Genomic DNA, 24,116 nt, shown 5'->3' with positions numbered 1-24,116 from the left:
CTGGGTAAAGAAATCTTCACATAAACCACAATTACTTTCTTACATAAAGTAGCTACTAGCAATTTCTGTGTAGTTACATTACAAGGATTAGCAGAGTGTTGCATTGTCAGTTTTTCACATGAGTAAATAATTTAATTAGAAACTAGGACTCTATGTTTTCCATATAGGATTGAGGATATTTAGTAATACTTCAATAAAACAATGCTGTGATATTCATTGCAATACTGTAATTGGAAGTAAAAGCATGCGCCTGACTGGAAGCTCAGAGCAGGAAGCGTTAGATCTCAGATGAGTAACTTTGACAGTTTTGAAATTGGGCAAAACAGACAAGGAGAAAGGAACAAGGAGGAAGAAACTGGCTAGGAGATACAAAGGAGTGAGAAATGCAACTTGGAAAGAATGTCGAGATGACACTAGAGAGATGTTTAAATAAACCAGGGGGGGGGCAAGGGCCTTCTCATGTCTCTGAGTCAGAAGAACTGTCCCATTATTTCTGAAGTGCACAGTGATGCTCTGCCGGTATAAATGTGGGGTGCTCTGAGATAGCCGAGAGCTACATCCAGCTTGCCAGGATAATTGATTAGTCAGTTTATTTGCCTTCATCCAGAGAGGCAGAGATCAGCTTGTGGTCATAAGAATAATTCTGGTGGTGACAGCCCATTCTTGGCAGCCTTTCACTTCTCCCCTCTGACATAATTAAACCTGGACCCCTTCCCATAGTCCTACGACAGAGAAGCAGAGGCGAAAGCTGCAGCTAGGGGCAGGCGGTCTCTAACAAAGGAACTTGCCTGGCCTGCCCAGAATGGCTCTAAAGCCAAAGGGCAGCTAGAAGCAGATGCATGATTTTTTTTTCTGGGTAGGAGCCTCCTTTCAGTCACTCTTTTTTCCTCCTAGAAGCCCCTCAAATGTGACAATGAGCAGAAGGGGATCAGCCAGATGGAAAACTGTGCCCAGACAATGTAAGCACCAGCCTAAGAACTGTGTAGCTCAGTGCAGCAGGTGAAGTGGGCGCTGCCACCGTACAACAGTGTGCACAGTCAGATACAGCAAAGCACGCCCCAAATCTTCCATTCCCTGATAGAGGAGTCACTTGAAGGTTAAAACTGGCTCAAGTTATTTCTTGCAAGTACTGTTGGTTTATATATCCAGCATTTCTTTGCTGCTGTTAGCTCATTTTTCAGAAACATCAAACCTATCTCCCCTTGTCCTTTGAATGGTCTCTTTAGAGAAGTTTTAAGGTAGAAAGAGTATGAATTTATTATACCATAAGAATTGTTGGCTGCCTCTCTAACCATTTTCTCCTTTTGGTGCTTCATACTAATATTACCTAAGTAGTACAATATTTTTTTCCAGAACATTATATACAATATGCAGACTGTTGAAGTATTTTAAAATAGGGTAAGAAATTTTCATAATGGTTATTGAGCGAGAGATTCCTCCAAAGATTCAGATTGACACATTTGGATAGAATTAAATTTATCCAGAGAATTAAATTTACATCAAATGAACATAAAGAAATACATAGCATAATCTAGGACTACTCTCTGTGGTTTTGCATGACTACGTATTTAGTGACATGTCCTTCAGTAATTCTTATTTTGTCATTATTATTCAACAGCATGAGGAGTCTTACAGTCTTACAAACTGGAGTTTTAAGTTGATTTTATGGGATCCTAAAACTGTAAGAAAAGGGGTTCAGAGTTTTCAGCAGGAATTTAGATAATGCAGGATCATGCTTAATGAATTTAAAATAAAATCGTGGGATGATAAAAATTTATTTTTCCCTACAGTATCATGTTGCAAACAGTTTCTAAGGCCTCCTGTTTTTAAAACACAGAACCACAGATAACATGTAAAACTCAAAGCCAAAACAATCATGAGCTGAGGTGGGAGTCTTAAAGAAAAAAAACTCATGAGAAACTTTTTATTTTATTACTCGCATATATGATTCATTCTGATATTAAGACGCTTTTCCTTCTAGGCTATATAGAGGTTTATGGATCTCTTGCCTACCAGTAGAACACAAGTCTGATTTTTTTAGGCAAATTTTATAGGGATTATCCTCCAATTCAACAGGAATTGTACAGTTAAAAAAAAATAAGGTAGTGTATTTTTACTCTAAAATATGTCAAAGAATATAAAACCAAGCAAACAAAAGACTGGAGTTGTCAAAGTATACAAATCCATCCAAACTTAGGTAGTTAACACCCAAGTTCCAGGAGATTTTTTAGTCATACATTTTATTTTGCTAAACTAGGAAGAAACGTAAGGTGTGTTTCACAGGGATCTTCTGAAACCCACATGGCTTATCTTCACTGATATGTTGCTTTCCCTGTTAAAACTCCTTAGACATACTCAGAATAAGGTAAAATTATCTTTTCTGAACTGTTGTGACAAACCTGCTACAGCAGAACATCATCATTGACATCCATGACGTTAATCTGTCTACTTGTCATTAACAGGGTTCTACCATGTCTCTCCTGTCTCCTCGCACGCTTTTCCCCGGAGGTAACGCTCACCTTTTCCCATTCGCGATCGTTGTTCAGTACAATCACCACCAGCCTGGGGTGTGCCTGGTAACCATCTGCTGTGAAGGACAAATCTTTACCTTCCCAAGTCACATTCATCATGAACCTAGAAGGCAAGGAAAAAATTTCATTGAAAAATTAATGAGCTGTCCAGCAGTTAATGAGCAAGCTAGTTCAGTCATCAGAACCACTGATGAAATACATGCACCGAATCCTGTTGATGCTGTGAAAAGCCTACGTTCGCAGCATGGGGATTCTAAGCATGCCAAGGCAGTGCATAATAGAAGACAAACCAAAATGCTCTTTACTATGATTTCTAATGCAGACAATATTCTTAAAGCAGCTTCCACATTATATATGACCTGTACGCTCCATGAATGTACTTTGCACAACCTCACCAGTTTTTGAGGACCATTTTAAACATGTCTACATCAGCTCTGCATGTAACATTATACTATTGTCTCACTAGAGTAATACTCAGAGGTGAGTGCAACTCCTCTGGCTACACCTGTTCAGATCTCCAAGAGTCCTGTCAGCCCTTCCCAACGCTGTAGCTATACACAGGGTCTTTGTGACATTTGGATAAGTTCCACTAATGCCTTCAGCCAAAACCAGACATGAAAACTTTGAAGGGCTTGGTAGTATTTCAGCTCAGTAATTTAAAAAAGAAAAAAAGACATATATTTTAAACTTTTTTTTATCTATTTAGGTTATTTTCGGTGGTTTTCAAAAGATATATAAACTAATTAGCACTTTGAACAGAAAAAAAAAAATAGAGGGACTCAGAATAAATTGTACAGCAAGAAGGATTTGTAAAATTTTGTTGAAAATGTCAGTTCAGTCCCAACTTTTCTACCTTTAGACATACCTGTTTGGGCACTGAATCAACAAAACTGTTCATTTACCACAGGAACTTTGTTCAGCTAGAAAGGAGAGACTTATTCAACTGAAAATGTTGTATGAATTCATGTCAACAGAAGGAAATGACTCAGTGACACACCAGGAGGTACGTCTCCTAAGGCAAGCCATAGTACTGTTGCTTGCTTTCTCGGTTCTCCTGTATTGACGTGCTAGCCTGCATGTTTTAAGGACAGAATGGTACTTATCAGCAATCCTGTCATTAGCAAAGTCTACACCATCGCTACTGCGTCATTGCTCTGACCTGGACTGTGCCATAGAGGGACACTGATGAACTCGGGCGAATAACGCTGCAGGTGACTTCACGAACACCAGCCTTGGCCAGAGGCGCTCAGCACCAGCCCCTGCAGCGGCCCTGATCTGCCCTGGGGTAGGCATTTCAGTACTCTGCTCATCACCTCAGAGACATCCTTCAGCTCTACAGAGTCCTATAGCTTTTCTAGCCATAGACTTGCCCCTGAAGGACTTAAATTCCTTGTTGAGTTTCTACCAATTCTAATATACTCTACCTAGTTTTTCCATTTCCTGATTAATACGTGTAGTTTCTAATTTCTAATTGTTGCCTTCCATTCATCATTGAACCATGTACCCTCTTTTCCAAAGCACTGTCCTTTCATTGTTTCAGAAATGCTGGCATTCTGGCTATCTAACAAACTTGACTTTCCTCAAAAATACTTTTCTGTTGAAATTTTCCACAGGTTTATAACATAAATCCACATTAATATTTGTTCCATTTCCATGTAGCTTCAGTGTTTCTCAGTGAGAACAGATTGTTTCCACTGCTCCAGGGTCAGAAAGACTGATGAGAAATTGCAGTTTTTATTTAAAGCACAAATACAGAGAACTTATTGCCAAGAGTCTGAACTACCACAGTAGTTCAAGGTCAAGTTCTCCGGACTGTGATATTGAAAAAAATCTATCATTTTATACATTACCTGAAATTCCATCACCTCAGAAAATCAGGAAAGAAAAGGAAGAGAGTTAAAGGTATTGGTGCTCTTTGGTCATGTTGAAAAAAATCAAAACTCCAGAATGTCTGTGTGAGCCTCACAGGGCTATGCTGCGGGTGAGAGGTAATACTGCAACTCAAAATCTTGGAGATCCCAGGGCACTTCCAGAAGTTAATGCTCCCTCCACCCCATATGCATGGTCTGGAGCTAAGTGCATTGAATGGCACTGAGTTATCACTGTATTTTATTGAATGAAATTCAGTCCAAGTTTTCACCCAGGTGCTCCCCTTCCGGAATTCAACTCAACACCGATATCATTCCATCCTGCAGAGAGATGTGTTTTGAAGGGTATTAAAGTTACTTTAACTACCTATATATCACTCTGTAAAGCTTTACCTACAAGAAATTGATACTGGTTTACATGTATGTTTGTTTTTGTGGCAGTAGTAGTAGCATGGTCTCCTGGTGAACCGAACACAGACAAAATTCTTCAGCTCCATATCCAAAGAAGGCGGCTTTGTATTGACACACCTGCCTGAAAATCCCAAGAGCAGGATCACACTAAATAAAAGTATATAGACCCAGAAGAAATAGCGGCCTTGTATCATAACAGTTAATAATTAAATGTGCGCTGCCCTAAACAGCCATATTAACATCATTCAGCACTAGTTTGACAGCAATTTGTAAATTCACCAGTTGTAATAACTCATATTTTGTGAGAGACTTTCAGCGTGAAAATTTTCCCCTTGGCAGAACTTTGCTTTTCAGTTGAACTAATTTCCCGTATATTACATTTTTCATCCAGCGCTGAAAGAGCTTGCTTGGTAATAAAAAGCTTGTTTGCCACCTTGAGAGGAAGTGGCAAACCACCAAACAGAATTTTCTTGTGCATACATGTAAGGAACCAGCACAACGTTCATTCACTGCTGCAAATCAAATGCATCGTGGCGCGAGGAACAAAATGCCCAGGAAGTCGCCACGAGGGGAAAACAAGGACACACTGTGGAAGCATGCACTGCCTGCGTTCGTCCTTCTGGACCCTCCCACACACGTCCCCTCCCGAGTCACACACATGAAACAACACCCCCCAACAATGAACACATCATTCTACAGGCCAGGCAGAAATCACCTCATCTTAGTAAAACAGGGCTAGACCACAAACATGCACACTGTACTACATCAGGTTTTTGTGTCTAGTTGAGTTTTTAATTACATAGGCATCAGTGATTGGACTTGAGTGGAACCCTTCTTTTACGTAGTTTGATGGGATCACTACCCAGATTTCAACCACTACTCATCATATTTTGGAATTAATATGCAAATGCCCTAGCCTAAAAGCTAGTCAAGGGCCATCACAAGATGCAGTGCTGCAATGCTGTAGTTGCGGTGATGCCAAAGTGCTAAAAATAACCAAAAACCAAACAAAAAACCAACCAACCAAAAAAAACCAACCAAGGCAAAAGATTAACCACAAATCTAAACTGAAAACCTGAAATTAGCATGTATTTTTAAACTGTGTGAGTTTACTGGCCATTTAGTAGTGAAACACATTTTGCAAGTTGAAAAAAAAAAAAAAGTCCCTAATCTGGAAGCCTCTTAAAATTGTATTGTTTGAGTCATATACAAGTTATCAGTGAGTGACACAGCCTGAGCTACACCTGTTTCTCCAATTGCGGCAATAAAAAAGAACTTCAAAGAGATTCTTGTTTTCCCAAGCACACTCTTCTGTATTAAATTCATCAGCTGCCTGTGTCCTTCAGAATCCAATGACTACAATCCATATTCACTTTGGAATTGTCATTTCTCCTCCACAAAGGACAGAAGTCCTGCTCTGTTTTTACTGGCCAAGATCCTAAGTCACTTGTCTCTGTGAAAAACAACCACGCGCTTTTCTGTTTGTGGTTAGGAAGAGTGAGGAAAAGAAAGTATTTATATTACATGTTATTTGCATGGGGTTTTAAGTTTGCCCATAATTAAACCTGTGCAGATCTCTTTGGCTTCTGATATGGTCAAAATATATTTCTGAAGCAGATCTGGAATTGCATATTCCTGTTCTTAACTAAATGAGGTGCTTGGTTATTTGAACTCATTGCTTTAAGGGGGCAATTTAGCATACAGCTTGGATGAGTAGTTGATCTGCTTTCATACCGTATTAATGCTATAACCTTTGCAAAGACATGATAGCAGGAGGTCTTGTGATGGTATTAGGACACTGAAGTCTTAATTAACTTCTGCAAACTGAATTATGTAAGTAAGATTCCCCAGGTGATACCTGTGTGAAAAATGGGATTTTGGGGGGCAGAAGTTAAGCTGCTCTCACACTGAACCCCAAACAGTTTTTTATCGTATGAAGAACCAAGACTGTATTATAGATTTCAAAAGACTTTTAAACATTTATACAAAATTTTTGTCACCTTTTCCAACAAAACTGAAAAGTGTTGAAGCACCATAGCAGAACACTCTTCCCATTGTATTTACAGCAAGCCTTTGAAGCACCAAGTTACAAACTGCTCACAAGGTTTCCACTCAATTTTTATACTCTGAAAGATTAAGTAATTCAGATAAAGCTTCAGATTGCCAGAACTGTGCAATATTTATCCGCGTCAAAATTCTGACTCTATCCAGAAAGACAGAACACACTTGAATAACGTGGGGTTTCATACTCTGTAAATATTTTATCACAATTTTATTGACTCCAATTTCCATTAACAAATGGAGGAAGACTGCCAAAAAGATCAGACCTCAACTTTTTAGTAGACCATTTGCTAGGGTACAATATTGCTGGAACAGAAACAAGCATTTATCACTTTTTAGTTAATGGATCTTTTAAATAAATGCATATAGTGTACTCGTGATAATTATTCTATGTATGAAAAAAAATGCTCTCACCAAAACTAATACAGTAAAAAAATGCCCTCTTCTCCCCTCCAAACTTTTTTGATGTTTTCTCCATTTTTCTCTATTTCATGTTTATTTTCTTTTCTTCTATCCACTGAAATATGAATGTGAAACTGTCTGTGCTAGGATCAAGTTGTGTAACTGAATGCAATCAGTAATAACAGCTGCTTTTCCTACAGAAAGGATCCTTTGGGTTCTTCCCTGCCAAGGGGCTTCTTTAAGCCTTCTTGTTCACTAACCTCATTTCGTAACACTACAGCATCTAGCAATAATTAAACTGCTAGACTGATGGCTGGGGGGGTGGGGGGAAATGTTGAATTAAAGGGTTACCTTTAAAACCTTCACTCTGGCAGGTGCGAGTGCGAGTGCGATTGCGGGGGAAACTGCTCCAAGGTCCGTCCCCGCAAAGTACCCAGGGGCACCCGGAGGGGCAGTGGGGCTCAGGGCAGGAGCTGGCCAGCTGGCTGCAGGACAGAGGGGCTCCACACATCAGACAGGAATTATGTCTTTAGGAATCAAGAGGGTCATGCAAACACCCTCAGCAAACATCCCATGGTTTTAGAAGCAAGTTCAGAGATGGGAAGCACAGACTGTCTCAGATGCCCTTTCTTTTGGTTTTGCCACTTCTTCCTTTTTTGTTTTATAATGATAATTTTATACAGATTCAGACTTTTAAAAGTAGAAATCCAAGACTCATCAGGTTCAGGAGCAGAGCCAGCTCTGCGATAAGAGGCTGGTTTATAATTAGTGTGAAATCCACCTAGCATCCAGCTCCCCAAAAGATTGCTGGCTGGGAAAAATATAATGGGTAAGGCAGAGGCATTAAGGAAAACTTATTGTTCCTAAGCTACCTTCAGAGAAAGGAACTTAGTTACTGGACCTGTAAAATAAAGGACGCAGCCTGATAGCTTCAGGGAGTGGAAAGCCCATGGGACTCCTCGCTGCCACAAGTTCAGACCCATCTTTGCTGCCCTCACCCTGCAACCCAGATCAGATAATAAATCTTGATAAATTCCTCAGGTGCCATCACTGGGACTATCATTTTTTATTTAGAGCCTTCTTCACCATGGGGCTCCGTTTCAAATCTGTGACAACCACAGGCTATGTAGAGAAACAGGAGAGACTTAGGGAAATCCAGGCTTCGTAGAAGAAACTCCCCCTCCTCTCCCAAAGAAGGACTTTCCAAACAGATTTAAAACAAATGAAATGCCCCACAACCAACGTGTCATCTGGTGATATTTCTCTTTCCTTTAAATAGCATGAACCAACCATTTTAATAATCTAGATAGCCAGTCTGTCTGAGCTTGGCATTCACTCAACATCATACCTAAAAAAACAGGAGTGAATCCAAATTTTGTCTTTTCTTCTTTATCTTGTTGAGGCTCTGAACTGCTGAACTTCCGTACTATGATTCTACTGTGGAATTTGAAAAAGACTCATTGATAAGAATCCCAAGATAAATTATTTACCATTAAGAAACAGATTTCCTAAAAAAAATCTATAAAGTTAAATCAAGAAACTCTGAATGCAGAATATATAATGCATGGTCTGAAGTACATATAGAAGTAGGTCTGAAATAGATCACCATTAAACTAAGTATCGATGCATTTTTCAAACAGCGGATTTTTTTTAAAGAAAAAATTGTATCTTAGGCTATGTAGGATTTTTTTTAAAAAAATTCAAATTCTTTGCAGTGATACAAAGAGCCTCTTCTTCCTCTTCATGTGCCCCCCTCCTCTTCCTTCACTTCCCTCAGCCCTCGGTCTCCAGAATATAACTCCTCAGTGATACCCTGCTTTGGAGCTACAGTCACTAGGCCTTGCGCCAGCATGGATGAGTAAAATTTTGGGAACAATATGCTCAGTGACTGTGAAAAAGGAATAGCATGCCAACTACTTGTACCTTCTGCCAGCTGTTCCTTAAAGCATTAGTTACCACTAGGTCTGGAACGGTCATTTTGCCCCAATTCTGCCAGACCAGTGACAAAACGCCTGGGGAGCCTTTCCCAAAAGGGCGAGAGGGGAGGGGGCGAGGTTAGAAAGGGCCCAGCTCCCTGGGATGGTGCCGCAGATCAGTGTAATGGAACACCAGAAGCTTCAGTGAGTTAATATTATTAGCAGTAACATTTCATAAAAACTAATGCGGTTATATTTTGCTGCACCACCTCAGAAGCATCCCAAGCTCTTCCCTGTGGAGCTGCTTGGCTTCCTGCAGGAAGATGGTGTCTGCAGCAGCTCCATCTCCAGGAACCTTCACTTACAGTGGATTTCAAGGCCTGCGGCCCTGAAGGCTGGTGCTGCTCACCCCCAGAACAGAGGCCATGCTTGCTCTTGTTTAAAATGTTAATGATCACAAAAGGGAGGAAATGTTCCTAAAAGTCCCTGATCTTGTTTGAACTGTTTGTACCTTCTGCTTCTTAAACTGACCTAACCTGGGATAAAATTCTGTTACAGATTTTCTATAATTTCTTTAATCATTTCGTCAGTAAACAAGCACCACATCAGGATCTCCTGGATGGAGTGTTTTCCTCCACAACTCCTCTTTTGTTGTCAGCAAAGTTTAATTTTACTTTCAGAGGAACATGACAACAGTTTCACCAATTCAATTCCTACTCTTTAAATGGAACTATATGGAAAATACTCTCATACTATAGAAAAGGGCAATTATAGCACATGAATTAAAAGAAGTGCAAAGATCTAGCCATTACTGTTTAAAATCTGTTCATTGGCAGTAAGTTAGTCTTTGTGTATCTCTATGTACCAACCCAATTACTACGATACTCTACTACTGAGTCTCCCGATCAGAAAGCATCCCTGCACAAATTAATGAGGCTAACTGGGATCCTGCCACCGACAATATTTTTTCTTGTCTTGAGTATCTTTTCTCATTTATTTTTTTCATGCTGACAATAATAATTTCTTGTAATCCACGACATCTGAAATTAGTTGTTAACATTAAAACTAGGACTGGCAGCTTGGTTCTTTTTTGGAGATGCTTGCCTAGACATGCTGACCTGCCCTGAAATCTGCTGCTCCCCACATCCCCCTGGCCTTGCAGCTTTGTTCACGCCTTCATCCATTTAAGTGCATCATCCTCATTCGGATTTGCTCCCGCAGAGCAGCATTCACAGTAGCAAAGAAGAATACACAAATCTAGCAGCATGCAAAACCTGAACCTTCTTCAAGCTTTACAGTTACCAGAAATGAAGTACTAAATTGAAAATATACTCAAATTAGCTGTTTCCTTCCACAACACGTAAGCAACGTATGTGACTACTGAAACTTGGGTTAGAGCCTCCGATCATCACCCTGCATGCAATGCACTCCTGTGAGCATGCAGTGGCTCCAGGAAAACTGCAGCAGGGCCACAAAATAGGAGACAAACAAAATGTCCTGGAGAGTCTTAGGTGAAAATAAATAACATTTTTTTTCTCTGTGCAGCAAGCATGCTACTAGTGAAAAAGCATTTTGCTTCATATATATATAAAGATACATATTCAATCGTACAATAGAGCAGATGATACTTATTTTTCTCAAGCCTTTTGACAGAAGTTAAATGAACAAATCCTCTGTAAATTGGCTGTTGATCTTTACGCAGCAAAAGATTAAACAGAGTTTCTGGATTATTCATCAAACCATTGTGTCCCATTTAATCCCTGATTTTGCTCAAAAGAGGAAAATTTATCCATCATTGCTGAAAGCTGGAATCCAAATATTAAATTTGACGAAGAAGTGTCAGGACTAGACAGCCAGCATACCCTTGCCCTCTGAAGGAGGACACTGCCTCGTAGCTGGGCCGTAAACTAGCGGCAGCACAACAGCACCGACAAGAAAATGAACCACCCATGGAAAGGCAGCAACATTGGGTAGCACATTTCAAAATGCTGTTCCCTATTGAGTCCCCAGGTTTTTAAAGCAGGGTGACTCTGGGGAGTATCAACTAATGTCTTTGTACCTGGCCCTTTGGATGTCGCATTGCTCCTGCTCCCTGGCTTAGTGAATGACAGATAAAGGAACCCCCACTTGGGAAGGCTCTGAAATGCCAGCCTGCCCAGAGCAGTCAGGACAGCTGGCTGGCTCTACACCTTCGCTGTTGAAAGTAAGATGAGTCTCTAAATCCTGCATATTATTTGGTTATACTTGGAAACTGAACTAGCTAAATGTAAACACCACATGGTAAATGCCTGGCTATCTATGGACAGACACATCTTTTTGCTTTACAGGACAATGACAGCAAAGCAACAGCTTTGTCATCTCCACCCATCCCTGTATGGATCGGAGTGGCTGGAAATGTTGTGAAATGTATCTCCCAGGGTTATCACTTTTATGCACAACACTAGTACTCTTCTAGAGACAGCAGAAGCATTTCTATTCACAAAGCAGCGGCATTTTCCATGACAGCTGGCAGACTTATTTTGGTTTGCTGTTTGTCTCCTTACATGTTTTCATTTTTTGAGACACAGCAAGCATTTGTTCAACCAACATTGTATTAATGAGCTGCTAATTCTATTTATCCTGCTGTGCTAGTGACAGTATTTCACACAATAGTATTTTCCTTCCTTGGGAGAAAATGGGACTTACATAGATAGGAAAAGATGATCTGAATCAATACATATATATATATATATATATATGGGGTTTAATGCATTGAAAATTATCCCTATATTTTCTTTTAAATCCATTATTCATAGGGAAAAACTGATTTTCCCATGTGTACCAGGAATGAACATTGATCAAATAATTTCAAAAACTAAAGCAAACCTGACTTTTTTCTAGGTCTAGAAAGCAAATAAAAGCACCTTAGAATTGCAGTGACAGGGGAAGGATAAATTGTGTGCTTCAAAACATATATATCTTCAAACCAATTTAATACTCAAAGGATTTGAGAAAGAGGGAGGAGGAGCTTTCACTTCATGGCTTTCTTTACATAGAATTTCTTCATAAATGGAGATGAAAATCGTTATCTAGATGCAGGAAGTTGCACATAAACCATTAACAATTTCCATTTACAAGCAAATTAGCTATTATAGCATAGCCTTAGAATACTATACCGGGTTTAAAGCTTTATTAGACTGTCATTATAATAGAGTCTACAAATCCTGGGGGTTTTCTCCATTCCTGAGCTTGCTGCTGCTCAAGCATCACCTTACAGAGCCTCTTCCCTGCTTTCCACTGAGTTCCCTGCTCCTGAACTTGCAAGCAGTGTCCCTTCATGCAACATTACTTCCCCAGCACTGATCTCCAGCCCCAACAGGGAGGCAGGCTCCCAGGTCCAGACTTACTTTAGCCTTTGTGATGATGCTCCAAAATCCTTTGTTCAAGATAGCTCCTTAATACAACATCATATACATTTAGCTTGTAGCTTAAAATACAAAGCTGCACTGTGACCTGAAACTGTGAAGATTACATTTCAGAACAAAACCCCTTTTTAGGGATTGATTTGTCATGTAAGGAAGAAACCTACAATTTAGTGATGAGGATGAAAAAGTACGATGAATTTATGTAATTCACCTTGGCATGGAGAGACTGGTCAGCTCCCAGAGATTACTTAGCAAGGCTAAATGCTTGTATATACTCACAGATTATATGTGACAAGAACAGTCTTGGGGAGTTATTACATAAGAAGGACTATTTTAAGTTTATTCATTTTAGTGTAATTCTGACATTCTTAAATTAAAAACAGTCTGCTTCTTGCTGCTTGATGATCAAAGAATCTCTGGTACGGAAAATATATTCTCACTTCATAGCTCAGTGTTTTACATCGGGAAGTGACTTTATTAACTACAGTGCATTGTATTACAACTTCTTCTATTAATAATTTCTATGTGTATCACGCACTGCACATTGCCGAATCTCCTGAAGTCTATTCTCACTGCCCTAACACTTACAAGCCCTATTCTTGTAGTTGTACAGAATTAAAGAAAAAAAAGTTTGAAGAAAGACAACTTATGCTGAACACTGAATACCTAATTCAAGTCTACCCTAGCATATTAGCAAAACAAAGGGGTAGGAGTCCTTTTCAAAACAGGTTCAAGTTTTGTACCCTTTCCAACTAAACCACACTTAAACACTTTAAACACCAACACTTCTGATGACAGAACACAATTTAATTTTCACAGAAACTGGAGTTCAGATATTAATACTGGAAAGCTTTGTACAGATCTCACTGTTAAGGCACAGAATCTGGTTAACGGGATGCCATTAGCTTTTGCTTTTATCTGGCATTAGCAGCACATACATTAAGAAGAACCGCATGAGGATCACATACTGGGTGCAGGTAGGACAGTCATCCTGGCTGCTCTGGCCTGACCTGAGTGACTGTCTTACAGCTTTCCCAGAGCCATGCTGGACCAGATTGCCACCCCAATGCTGCCTCGTGTCACTCCCCAAGGACAACTGGGACAGCAGGAAAAGAATCACAGATATTCTGCAATGCCTCCGGTGAATTTGTACAGTTACAGAGGCAGAGGCTTAGAAATAGGAAAGGGAAGACCAAAAAAACCTGGGAGTGTCATACTAAAGGCAAGTCCTCTCTAAGGAGAACTGTGCAAGTTTTTGAACTTTGGTCACAGTTTATAAAATAAATGTAGAGAATGTTAAAATCCATTTACGTGTCAGCATTAGGCTTTTAAGAGCGCTCCTGAAGAATGCAGTGCACAAAGATACCATTTTCATGGAAAACAACTGTTCCAAGATATCAATGGCGATCAACTCCTAGTCTAAATATGCACATACATCTCAGAAGATTAAAAATGTTCTGCAACCTCCTAGATGAAATCAGCACTGCTTTTCCTTCTTGTGCCAATTCCATCCCACTTTTCTGTGGAAAGTGCTTCATTTGCAATATTTGGTCAGAACAAATTTCATAAATACTGCTTAGTAACTTCCATATGAGATATTGTAAAGAGCTATTTAAAATACACAAGATTCCCTTTACTTCCTTTCACAAAGCAGATAAAGAAATATATTACTATGTGACATATTACGGAACAATTTAGATAGAAGTAATCAGGAGTACCACATCTAAAAGGGATCATAGAAAGGAAAAATAAAAAAACAACAAAAACCAGCAAAGAATCCTGATTTAAACCTTGGCAGTTCCCATATGACAATCTGTTTTGAGAAAATATCAACTTGGATTAATACCGATTAATTTTTACAGTTATTCTTGTACAAGTGACAAAAATTAAACCCTCATGACCAGAAGTGACAAATTTCAGTTATTAGGTGATAAAAGCTGCCCAACTAATCTAACACTTATATAATTTCCAGGGTCACCTCTTTATTGCTGCATATCTCTTGTCTTCTAAAATATTTCCAGCATCTTGATGATGCAGATTATTCAGGTATAGCCTCCAGAGTATTTTAGCAATTTTACCTCATAGTTAAAGTGCATAACAGCACAATTTTATTAACTCAGCTTCATACCCATGACCAATTTCTGTCATTATCTATATCTGATCCAGAACAGTATTTATTCTCCACAGCACATAACATCATTTCCATGTGTACAGTTATCAGTGCAGCAAGTTCTCTTGCATAGAATCATTTAGGTTGGAAAAGACCTTTAAGATCATCAAGTCCAACCACTCCCTTGGAACATCTGAAAATCATTGCTTAAAAAGGGCATGATGGGATTAACAAAAAACAATACTCTCCTGCAAGAAACACTTAATGGCAACAGGATGGAAAATTACCAAGGTTATGTAGGGGAAAAAACCCAAACCAATAAGCCTTACTTGTGCAAGGTGTGAGATGGCTGGTCGCTTTTCTCCAGTTGTCCATAGCAGCTAGTTTTTGCCTCAGGAATGAAGGAGTATTTTTCCAGCATGGCTGATGCAGCAGTGGCAATAATCCCAAGGCCATCCCGTACCCGAGCTTCTAAACTGTAGTCCCATTCATCATAAGATGCTGAAATGAGTCCTGAAGGAAACTCCTTGGGAGTAATTTCTGTGTTACCACTAACCAGACTGGGAACTATCCAAAAGAAATCATAGCCAGTAAGGCCCAGGGAACGAGCCTCATCCAATATGTAGACAGCTTCATCCTTGGAACAATATAGCAGGATGACGGAGGAATGAATTTTCTTCAGCTGAATTTGGGTCTTGGCATCTCCAAAGGCAGTATCAAGTATGATGACATTCTGCATGTCCCAGCCCACAAAGCTATTTTCCACTGTGGTCTTAATGACGTTGATGAAGTCTCGATATCCAGGGAAGGTGGTGGTCACCAGAGAGAACACATGCCAGTCATAATCCTGCATGATCTTCAGCATGATGATGGCTTCTTGCTGGATGGATGCCCCAAACTGGAAGAACGTGGACATCACATCCTAGAATACCAAACACAGTGAAAAATTACAAATTTTGTACAATTGTGAAGAGACTATAATCTCTAATTCTTCTGCTTGCTTTCGTCCACCACGGCTACCAAACTTGTGTTGCATTCTAATAACTTTCTTTGTCTTATCGCGTTCATGTCATTAATAAGCAACACTGATCATAAGTAAGCACCGCAGATAATTAAAATATTTGTCAAAAAGTGACAGACTTTTATGTAGGAAATTTCTGAGTGCTTGATCACTTGAAGACAACAAATCTAACACTGCTTGCTGAGGAAGCTCCCTAGGGACAGCCACCCACTAACGAATGACTCGTCTCCAGCAGGTGCTTTAGATTCATCAAACTTATTAGGAATGTGACCCAATAAATTCGTACCAGCTTTTATTACAGTGAAAATAAATTGCAATGCACATGCTGTACATATATGAAGAACCTCTGTACCTCCAGACCTAATGTCTGAGGGATACTTCATTCCCACAGGTTCATTTGACTTGGTGGAAGCTGTCAGAATCTGCAGAAGTAGATATATTATCCCAGGTACGGAGTTCACTGCCTTTCATGGGCTCACTACTGATCATGTGCTGTTTAGAGCACATCGCCTATTGATGTCTGATGTAGAATTAACAGGATGGGACTACAGGGACAACCAGCAAACTGCATCAAAGGACTTGAATAGAAGCAAATTCAAGCAACGGCCCCATAGTCTGTAACAGCTAGCTGCACTGACTGATGCAGCTGTGCTGTCAGTTTGCTAGGAGACTGATTTTTAGACTGATTTTTAATATTTGCCTTAGTTTTTTATAGTATTCATAACATTTTATTCAGCATAAGAACAGGTGCCTCTTATTTTAACAACATTATCAGAAACAGCCAACACAGTAACATATTTTCTTAGAGCTACATTTATGAACATTTTCATTGGTCTGTTTTTACCAAGTTGCTGTAAGATCTAAATTTATTTTCAAATTTTACATTCTAGATTTATATACATCACAATTATTTCAGTTCCAGAACTGTACACAGGAAGCTGTATGATTTTTTATTTTCATTTTACTTCAGTATTTATTCCTGACCAGGAGCGGAAACTTACGTGCATCATTTTCAGATAAAGAAAGTATGAACCACTGCTGAAAGAAAAGCTTAAGATATAAAAATAAGATATTAACAATTCAAGATTTCTTATGCAGCCTTTATAGGAATGACACACATGGTGCTTTTAGTTTAAAAAGTTTTATGAATGTGGTTATTGACTTAGGTTTCATGGCAAGGTGGTGTTAAACATACAATTATTAGTGAGAAAGGTTAACTCAGATCTGCAAGTTCTGTATTGTAGCTACAGAAATCTACTCTGAGCAAACTATTTTTTTTTCATAGAAGATGCGAAGTGTTATTAGTTTCCAAGTGTAAAGAACCTGACAGCAGGATTTTATATAGCTTGACAGCAATAAAAGTCTTATGACTTGTATCAGACCATGAAGACTGATATTGAAGGTACAAAACACACACTGCTGGTGGTAATGAAATCATCTGCCACAGCTTCTCTGGTACCTCAGCGTCTGAATGCCAGCGCCAGATCTGAACTGGTTTGGGGTTAGTTACAGATGTTATAAAACCTATTTGGGAGAAGAATTTAATTAGGAAGATGTGATTGCTGAATGCTTACAGGAGCTATTTCCTGGTGACCTGCACTATGTACTTAAAAATAAACAAACAAGCAAACAAGCTTTTTATCTGGCAACACTTACAGCTAAAGAAACCCAGTACACAAAATCTGTTCAAAGTCAGCATTTAATGGTTTAAATATTGATTTACTATTACAAAGTAAATAAGATATCTAGAGACAATGCCATGAATCCAAATTTGCTGTAGCTTCCTAATTGAGCATAAAAAAAAAAAAATTGTAATGCAAAGGCAATCACTTCAGTTTTCTTCTCCAGCTCTTATCTTATCCTGTTTTTTTTACTTGTGATTATGCTACATAACAGTAAAAATAAGTAAAATAATTTACAGTAAATTAAATAGATTATTTCCACCCTATTCTTTCACTGTACCCCATTTCTAGATATGGTTTATAGCTATTAAGGCAGTGGAATAATTCTTTCAAACAAAATACACAACTTGGTCCTTTGTGCATCACAAGAAACTTCTCTAATACAGCAGCAAGAAGCTTTCCAGGGCAACAAACGATGCACATGGCTGTTTAGAAGTGTGACCTTTTTAACTAGTAAATACAGATTTTTAACCTAGAGCAGTCCTTGTCACCTTCCCTGGCAATGAGCAATGGTCTTGCGCACAATGGCCTGTGTCACCCATTACAGGAGCCTGACAACAAGAGAAAAGTAATGTAAATTAATCCTTTCCTTCTGTAAAAATTGTGTTAGAAAAATAGTTTCTGAAAGGAGTTTTGATTAAACATTTTTGCAAAGTTCACACCCATATTACATGAATCCTTTCCACATAATTGTGAAGGTGAACTTCAGTCAAAATCAGACGATACCAAATTAGTGATCAGAATGGTGAAAAAAAAAAGTAATTATATGGTGAAAACAAGACCGGGTTCAGGAAAAGTGGAGATACAAATATCGCAAGTGAGATTCTCATCTGAAGAAATTCCATGTAGCTCCACTGACTTCATGTAATGCTTTTATAGAGTTGAAGATCTGACAGTACATGTTTACAATGAATTTGAAACAGATGGAAGATTACAAGCAAATTGCAGTCTCAGAAACTTCAGCAGATATTTAAGTGCCTATAAGGAGAATATTCAAGGACATATTATGCATTATATTTAGGGAGAAAAAAAAAGTTTAGTGAAGAAATAGCAAATAAATAAATAAAACTATAAGGGATTCAACTATTATATGCTGAAACATCTATGGAACTGTTCGTTTGGGGCTTTTTAAAGCTTCACATTCTTCCTGAAAAACATGGTTATTCCTCTGCTTCATACAGACTTAGTATTTCATTACACATCTAGAATTTAAGTTCTACTGTTCTGTATTAAAAGGCAAACCAAAGTGATGCTTGTAAAAAACCAAAATTACTCAGATATTTTCATTTAACTGTCATCTTGTCATCTACCAAGACATCCAAGTTGTTGCTGAAGTAGGAATACATGATGTAATATTGGAGGTGCTTAAATACATATCAGAAACGTTCTGTTTCTTTCCTCAACGGCCCCATCTACTGAAGCTACTGGGGGAGCATGCAAGGAAGCTGTGCCACTCACCCCATACAAGAAGCCTTTATATAAAGGAATTCCACGGATAAATCCCAAAGCATGAAGATCCCAAGATGTTACACTGATATGACCAAAAATTTACTTAAAAGTAGTTGTGGAAATGATTAAGTAATGCTTTATTATCCAGCTTCTTAGCGGGATTCTACCACAGCTATGTAAACAACCAGCAATTAAAAGAGAAGGAAAAAAACAAATGGAAACTTTTCATTTCTTTTTGTCTTGCACATGAACATACAGTTTATAGCAAAACATCTCCCCATATGTTTCACACCAGAAGGCAGTAATCCTTCAATTGATTCTTGCTTAACAGTTCTGAATTTTGTATACAATATAAAATTCTGTCGTTACAGGAGAAGGGCACTTCAACATTCTCATGCTTGTCCACAAAACAGAACAGCTCTCTGGTGCTGTCATTTCATAGGTTAATATATTAGAGTAAGTTGCTTTTTAATTAGTGTACCGAGTCTATGAATCTGTCACTGTTGTCAGAATTGCAAATTTCACTTCCCCAATTCCAACAACTTACAGGAATATTTATCTTGAAACCTCATCCTCAGCTATTTTCATGACATCTTAGTTTCCTAGCTCCAGCTTTTCCACGAGATCAGCAGGGCATATTCACAGCTGCTCTAACAGCTGAGGTAAGCCCTGACACTAGCTTATGTCTATGAGGGGCAAAGGTGCAACAGTTTGTTAGCTAAGGAAAGAAACATTTGTTATGTAAAACAGTATACATTTTGATAAATGAAAATGAAATGCTAAACAAGACCAAGGTAGGGGTCAACATAAGACCAAACTGATTTTCCACTTGGCAGACTTGTTGAGGACAATTGTTTTGCTGTTAAAACATTAGGACAGGTAGCAAAACCCAATATGAAACATGGTTTAAAACATAATCCAGGAGATGATTTTATTCAGCTAGAAACCAGATTACTACGACAGAACTAGAAGTAGGACTTCAAAGTTATCTTGGTCACTCTGTCTCCTCCACAGAGATCCAGCAAAAATTATTTTTCTCCTACTTTACACCACCGTAACTTAGACATTGCATTTTTTATAACAGATTTAAGGCACGTGGTGCTAGGTCGACATATAAAGTGCAAGCTGTTTCCTGTTTAATGAATTATGGTACTTAATTTGGCATTTTTATGAAGACTGGGAAAACTGACAGCCAGAGATTAGCCATGAATTTAAGCTGAATAATTTAGCATCACGTGAAAAATATGCAGAAAGAAATTATTTGTACCAGTCTTAAATGTAGGTAAGTAAAGTGTGTTAACTTGGTACCATTTTTCTTGGATGACTTGAAACAATGTACTGATCCCCAGGTAAACACGATTCACTTCATGTTTCTTTGTCATGAATATCCAGGTTTCAGCCACGCAGTCTTCCTCTGGGGTACCACAGAGACCCGTGCAAAACTTTCAGTAAATTGAAACCCTGAAGTGGAGGAGCTGAAAGGAAAACCTTTCCTCCCAAGATACCCTGCACATTTCTAAACTCTTAAGTTATTAAATTCCTGCCTCTATTCATTAACGGTATAGAACATGCAATTCCCAACACAAACATCTCACTGAGGTGCCCAGGGAAAAATCTCCCCCGCTATCACCAGGGGAGAAATTTGGGGGAAATTATACAAAATTATGTACTTTCAGGCAAAGCAGAGCAACATGTAAGGCTGGAAATAATCTACTAATTATTACAAACAGCAGAAAAGATTTGCTTCCCAAGGACTTGTCACGTCTCTGGCCTCTCACATGGAAAAACCATGCATGACTCTCACCTGCAGGTTTCCCTGCCGATACCTGCCTCTCTTCTGGGTGCTGCTTTCCTGCCCTCCCACATGGGCTACAGAGCTGCCCGGGCCCCAGGCATCCCCCACCAGCCACCAGCACTCTGCGCGGCACCCCCAGCTGCCATCCCCCTGAGACAAGCCCAGGGGCAGCAAGGCCCATGCCCAGCCCCGGTGAAGACCAGCTCGCCTCTTGCACTCAACCTGGAGCCAACTCACCCCGGTGCAGCGACACCTGGAGCCCCCGCGCCAGTCCCCTGGCATGAGCTGAGCTGGCGGGGAGGGGAAGCCCCTCTGCGGGTGAGGGAATGGGCTCCTGCAACCCCCACCCTACAGGTTTTAATTTCTTCAGATCTGCATGTTTCACCCCTTGTCACGGAGAAGACTAAGGCCTTCTAGCAGAGCTAGAAAAAGGGATGCAAATTTTATTACTTTGTAGTTTAACTGGGGCAAATGCAGAGCCACAAAATGTATAAAGATCAGCAAAAAGGGCTTACCTTTTATTTTAATTTGGTTGGGGAGAGGAACACTCAAGTTAGAAAAGGGCAGTAGCAAGCAAGGGAGTAGGTCATGGCTTTCCAACATCTGACATGTCCCCTTTTATTATTTCAAGGAATAAATATCAGAGAAACATGATTTTGAAAGGTTAGCACCAGCTTAATCAAGCATGGTTTTTTCCCATTTCCAGAAGGAGCCTGCAGGGATTCATTTTGCAGAGGTGTCTCTATTTTCAGGTCATGGTTTTATTCTAAGAACTTTGCTAGATAACAGATAGGTTTTATGGTGATGGGCTTTTTTGTTGCAGTAATGTATCCATTAAATTTTAATCTATCTACTTATCTGGGCTTGATACAAGAGTTGACGTTTGTCACAATTGTTTTTCTATACCAGAACAGCAAATATACAAACACAAAGGATCAAGAACAGGTTTTCTACAGATCATTGCAGAGTCCACTAGTTTTTGATTCTTTACATTCTTTGAATAAGAGTGTCATGTCTAATGAATTAAAGCAACTCAACAATCATTACAGTGAAACAACATAACTTAATTATGGAAGGCAACTAGTTTTGCAGAGAGCTCACGAACCATTCCCTGGCTGGAGGGCACCATCTGGTTTTTAACACACTTGGGCTTTCTTTCATGGATTGTTCAAACAGTGGAAATTGTGGTGTCTCAGTCTGAGATTCTGTTCAACCAGGACAGTGTTTTCAAAGGCTGAAATGGCATCAACAAACCTGTGACCAAGCTTGTGAAATCCTGAAAAGATTCATGCAAACCATCATGAATTTTTGTGTGGTCATTTCATGAAAGGTTTAGTCACAAGGTGTCTCCTTTCTAGATAAATTTCAAATTTTGCAGTTACAGAAATGTCTTACAACATGGACATTTCAATGAGGAAGGGCAAAATGGTATTTCTATGAAAAAGCAGCATGGAGCTGAATGTACTATAGCTATTTAGATGAGTAACAGCTATTGTACAGCTTTTGAGCAAAAGAGAATCCCAACATATAAGGAGTACTGATGCCTGCAAGAAGGGAGGGAAAAAAAAGAGTATTTTCAGACAAATCATGTTTGCTTTGTAAGTTCAAACATTTCTTGAATATAGATCAGTCATTCTTTAACGCATACAGGATCATGTGGTGCTGTACATCAGTGTAAAGTGTTAGCATTGTCCTAAAATGTTTTTTATTTATGGACAGGATGAGCTTTGTACAAAAGTTTCTATTTTCCTGTAAGTATTTTACCATGAAAATAAAAATTGAAAAATGTGTGTGACCTGATATATCAATAAGTTAGCAAGGAGGAAAGATTTTATGCCATAGAATATAGCTGAGTATTATTTATGTGCCTTGTCATAACTCAGATAAATGTTTTGCCATCTTTTAAATTTAGATGTCTGGTTTTCTCATGGTTTGTACAAGCAGCATCTTTCTGCTTTATTCATGTCATTAGGGAGCACTAAACTGATGCAAGTAAACAATCCCCTGAAGAGCTAAAAAACTCTCATTTTCCATGGGAAAAATAAATTAGCTATGCAGCACGTCTTTCACCTCAAGGAATACTTGAATTCACATGGAGAGATCTGGAATCTGTTCTTTCAGTGAAAATTCTTCAAACAGTTGTTATGAATGATGGGAGAGCAATCAGGAAAGTTAATCACTTCTTAAAGACAGAGAAGACAATTGCTGTGAAGATACTCCAGCAATACTGGTGAAAGTAACTGCCTTTCTGCTCTATAAAAACATTAATCTGCCAACAACTCATATCTGATATATCACAACACAGTCATAATGACGTTAGGAGAAACCGGAGCACTGTTCCTGTTCTCCCCCCAGCAATGCAAGGGAGTTTAGAACAAACTGATGATGATCTGTTCTGTATAGGTTACCTAGCTGGATGAGAAAAATAAAAAATTAAATGATGCTATAAAATGTGGTAAAGAGAAACCAAAACCATGATCTTACTGCAAAACTTTCAAAATGTACTTGTTGGAAGAAGGAAAGCCTAGACTTATTCTCAGAAACGAACAAATAATTTTTCAGAACCATAGAAAGCCTTTCACTAGATAACAGAAATTAAAAGCAATAAGAAGGCATCAATAAGCTTGTGGATTAGTCTGGTGAAAGGCCAAGACTCAGGAAAACCAGCAGGAATAGAAGCAGACATCCAAGGAAAGGAAAAGCCGAATAACTTCACCCTCTCCTAGCACTGGTATTTCATTGTAACTCATATAATTTACCTCTGGAAACAAAACACCACAAAAGCATAAGATGGATGAAGGATACCAGCCAAATGAGCCTCACAGGTTCCTGGAAAATAAAGAAAAATCCTGGCATATATACTACCTGTCCCCACTATCCTGCTCTCTTATATTCGTGCTGGGGCATTACTTACCAATGTTCACGTTGTTTCGTATCAGTAGTGAGGTACTACACATTTTATACCAACCAACATGCTGGACTGTGTGAATTTCTCACCTTCCTCTATAGCCACAGGCTGAAACTTGAGAATTATCTGTCGATTCACTTAGTTCATTTCCTTTGAACCACATCTGCTCCCATAAGGCCATCAGAGATGAGCTTCCCTTGATTCATGGGCAGTTTGATGGATATAAAATCAAAGCGTTTCAGTTACACTGAGTTACGTTATTTCTTAGAGCAGACAGCTAGTTGTAATCATAAATCTTAACAACGCCCCTACTGTTAATGGCCGTGCTTACTGAAAACAGCCGTGTATACGAGGTTTAACTGGTTGCTTTCAAAATGAGTCCCTGACAGCCAGGGTTTGGTGTCGGCAGATGGATCTCTAACACAAAGGAATAATCAAAATCTTTCAAGGAACTCCAGAAAGAGAAACAAATGAAAAACCAGTGTTTTATATTCCTCTTCAATAAAAAGTGAAGCTTGCTAATCTGTATTTGTAAAATTTTCAGCAAATAAGATTTCA

The 24,116-nt window shown here is 39.0% G+C and overlaps 1 protein-coding gene across 2 annotated transcripts in view; it reads right to left on the bottom strand.

Annotated features, from left to right (window-relative positions):
- Positions 1-24,116, bottom strand: part of GRIN2A (glutamate ionotropic receptor NMDA type subunit 2A) — a 188,712-nt gene that overhangs the window by 67,901 nt on the left and 96,695 nt on the right. For both annotated transcript variants that reach the window (XM_040592942.1, XM_040592943.1), the window contains exons 4-5: positions 15,033-15,625; positions 2,520-2,634 (exon numbers count right to left, since the gene is read on the bottom strand). In XM_040592942.1, the coding sequence (XP_040448876.1) occupies positions 2,520-2,634; positions 15,033-15,625 (708 nt within the window). The remainder of the gene's footprint in view (positions 1-2,519; positions 2,635-15,032; positions 15,626-24,116) is intronic.

This window comes from Falco naumanni, chromosome 4 (genome assembly GCF_017639655.2).
Source record: "Falco naumanni isolate bFalNau1 chromosome 4, bFalNau1.pat, whole genome shotgun sequence".
Lineage (NCBI taxonomy): Eukaryota > Metazoa > Chordata > Aves > Falconiformes > Falconidae > Falco > Falco naumanni.
The sequence above is the reverse complement of the archived record's forward strand: the minus strand, read 5'-3'. Positions and strand labels throughout refer to the sequence as shown.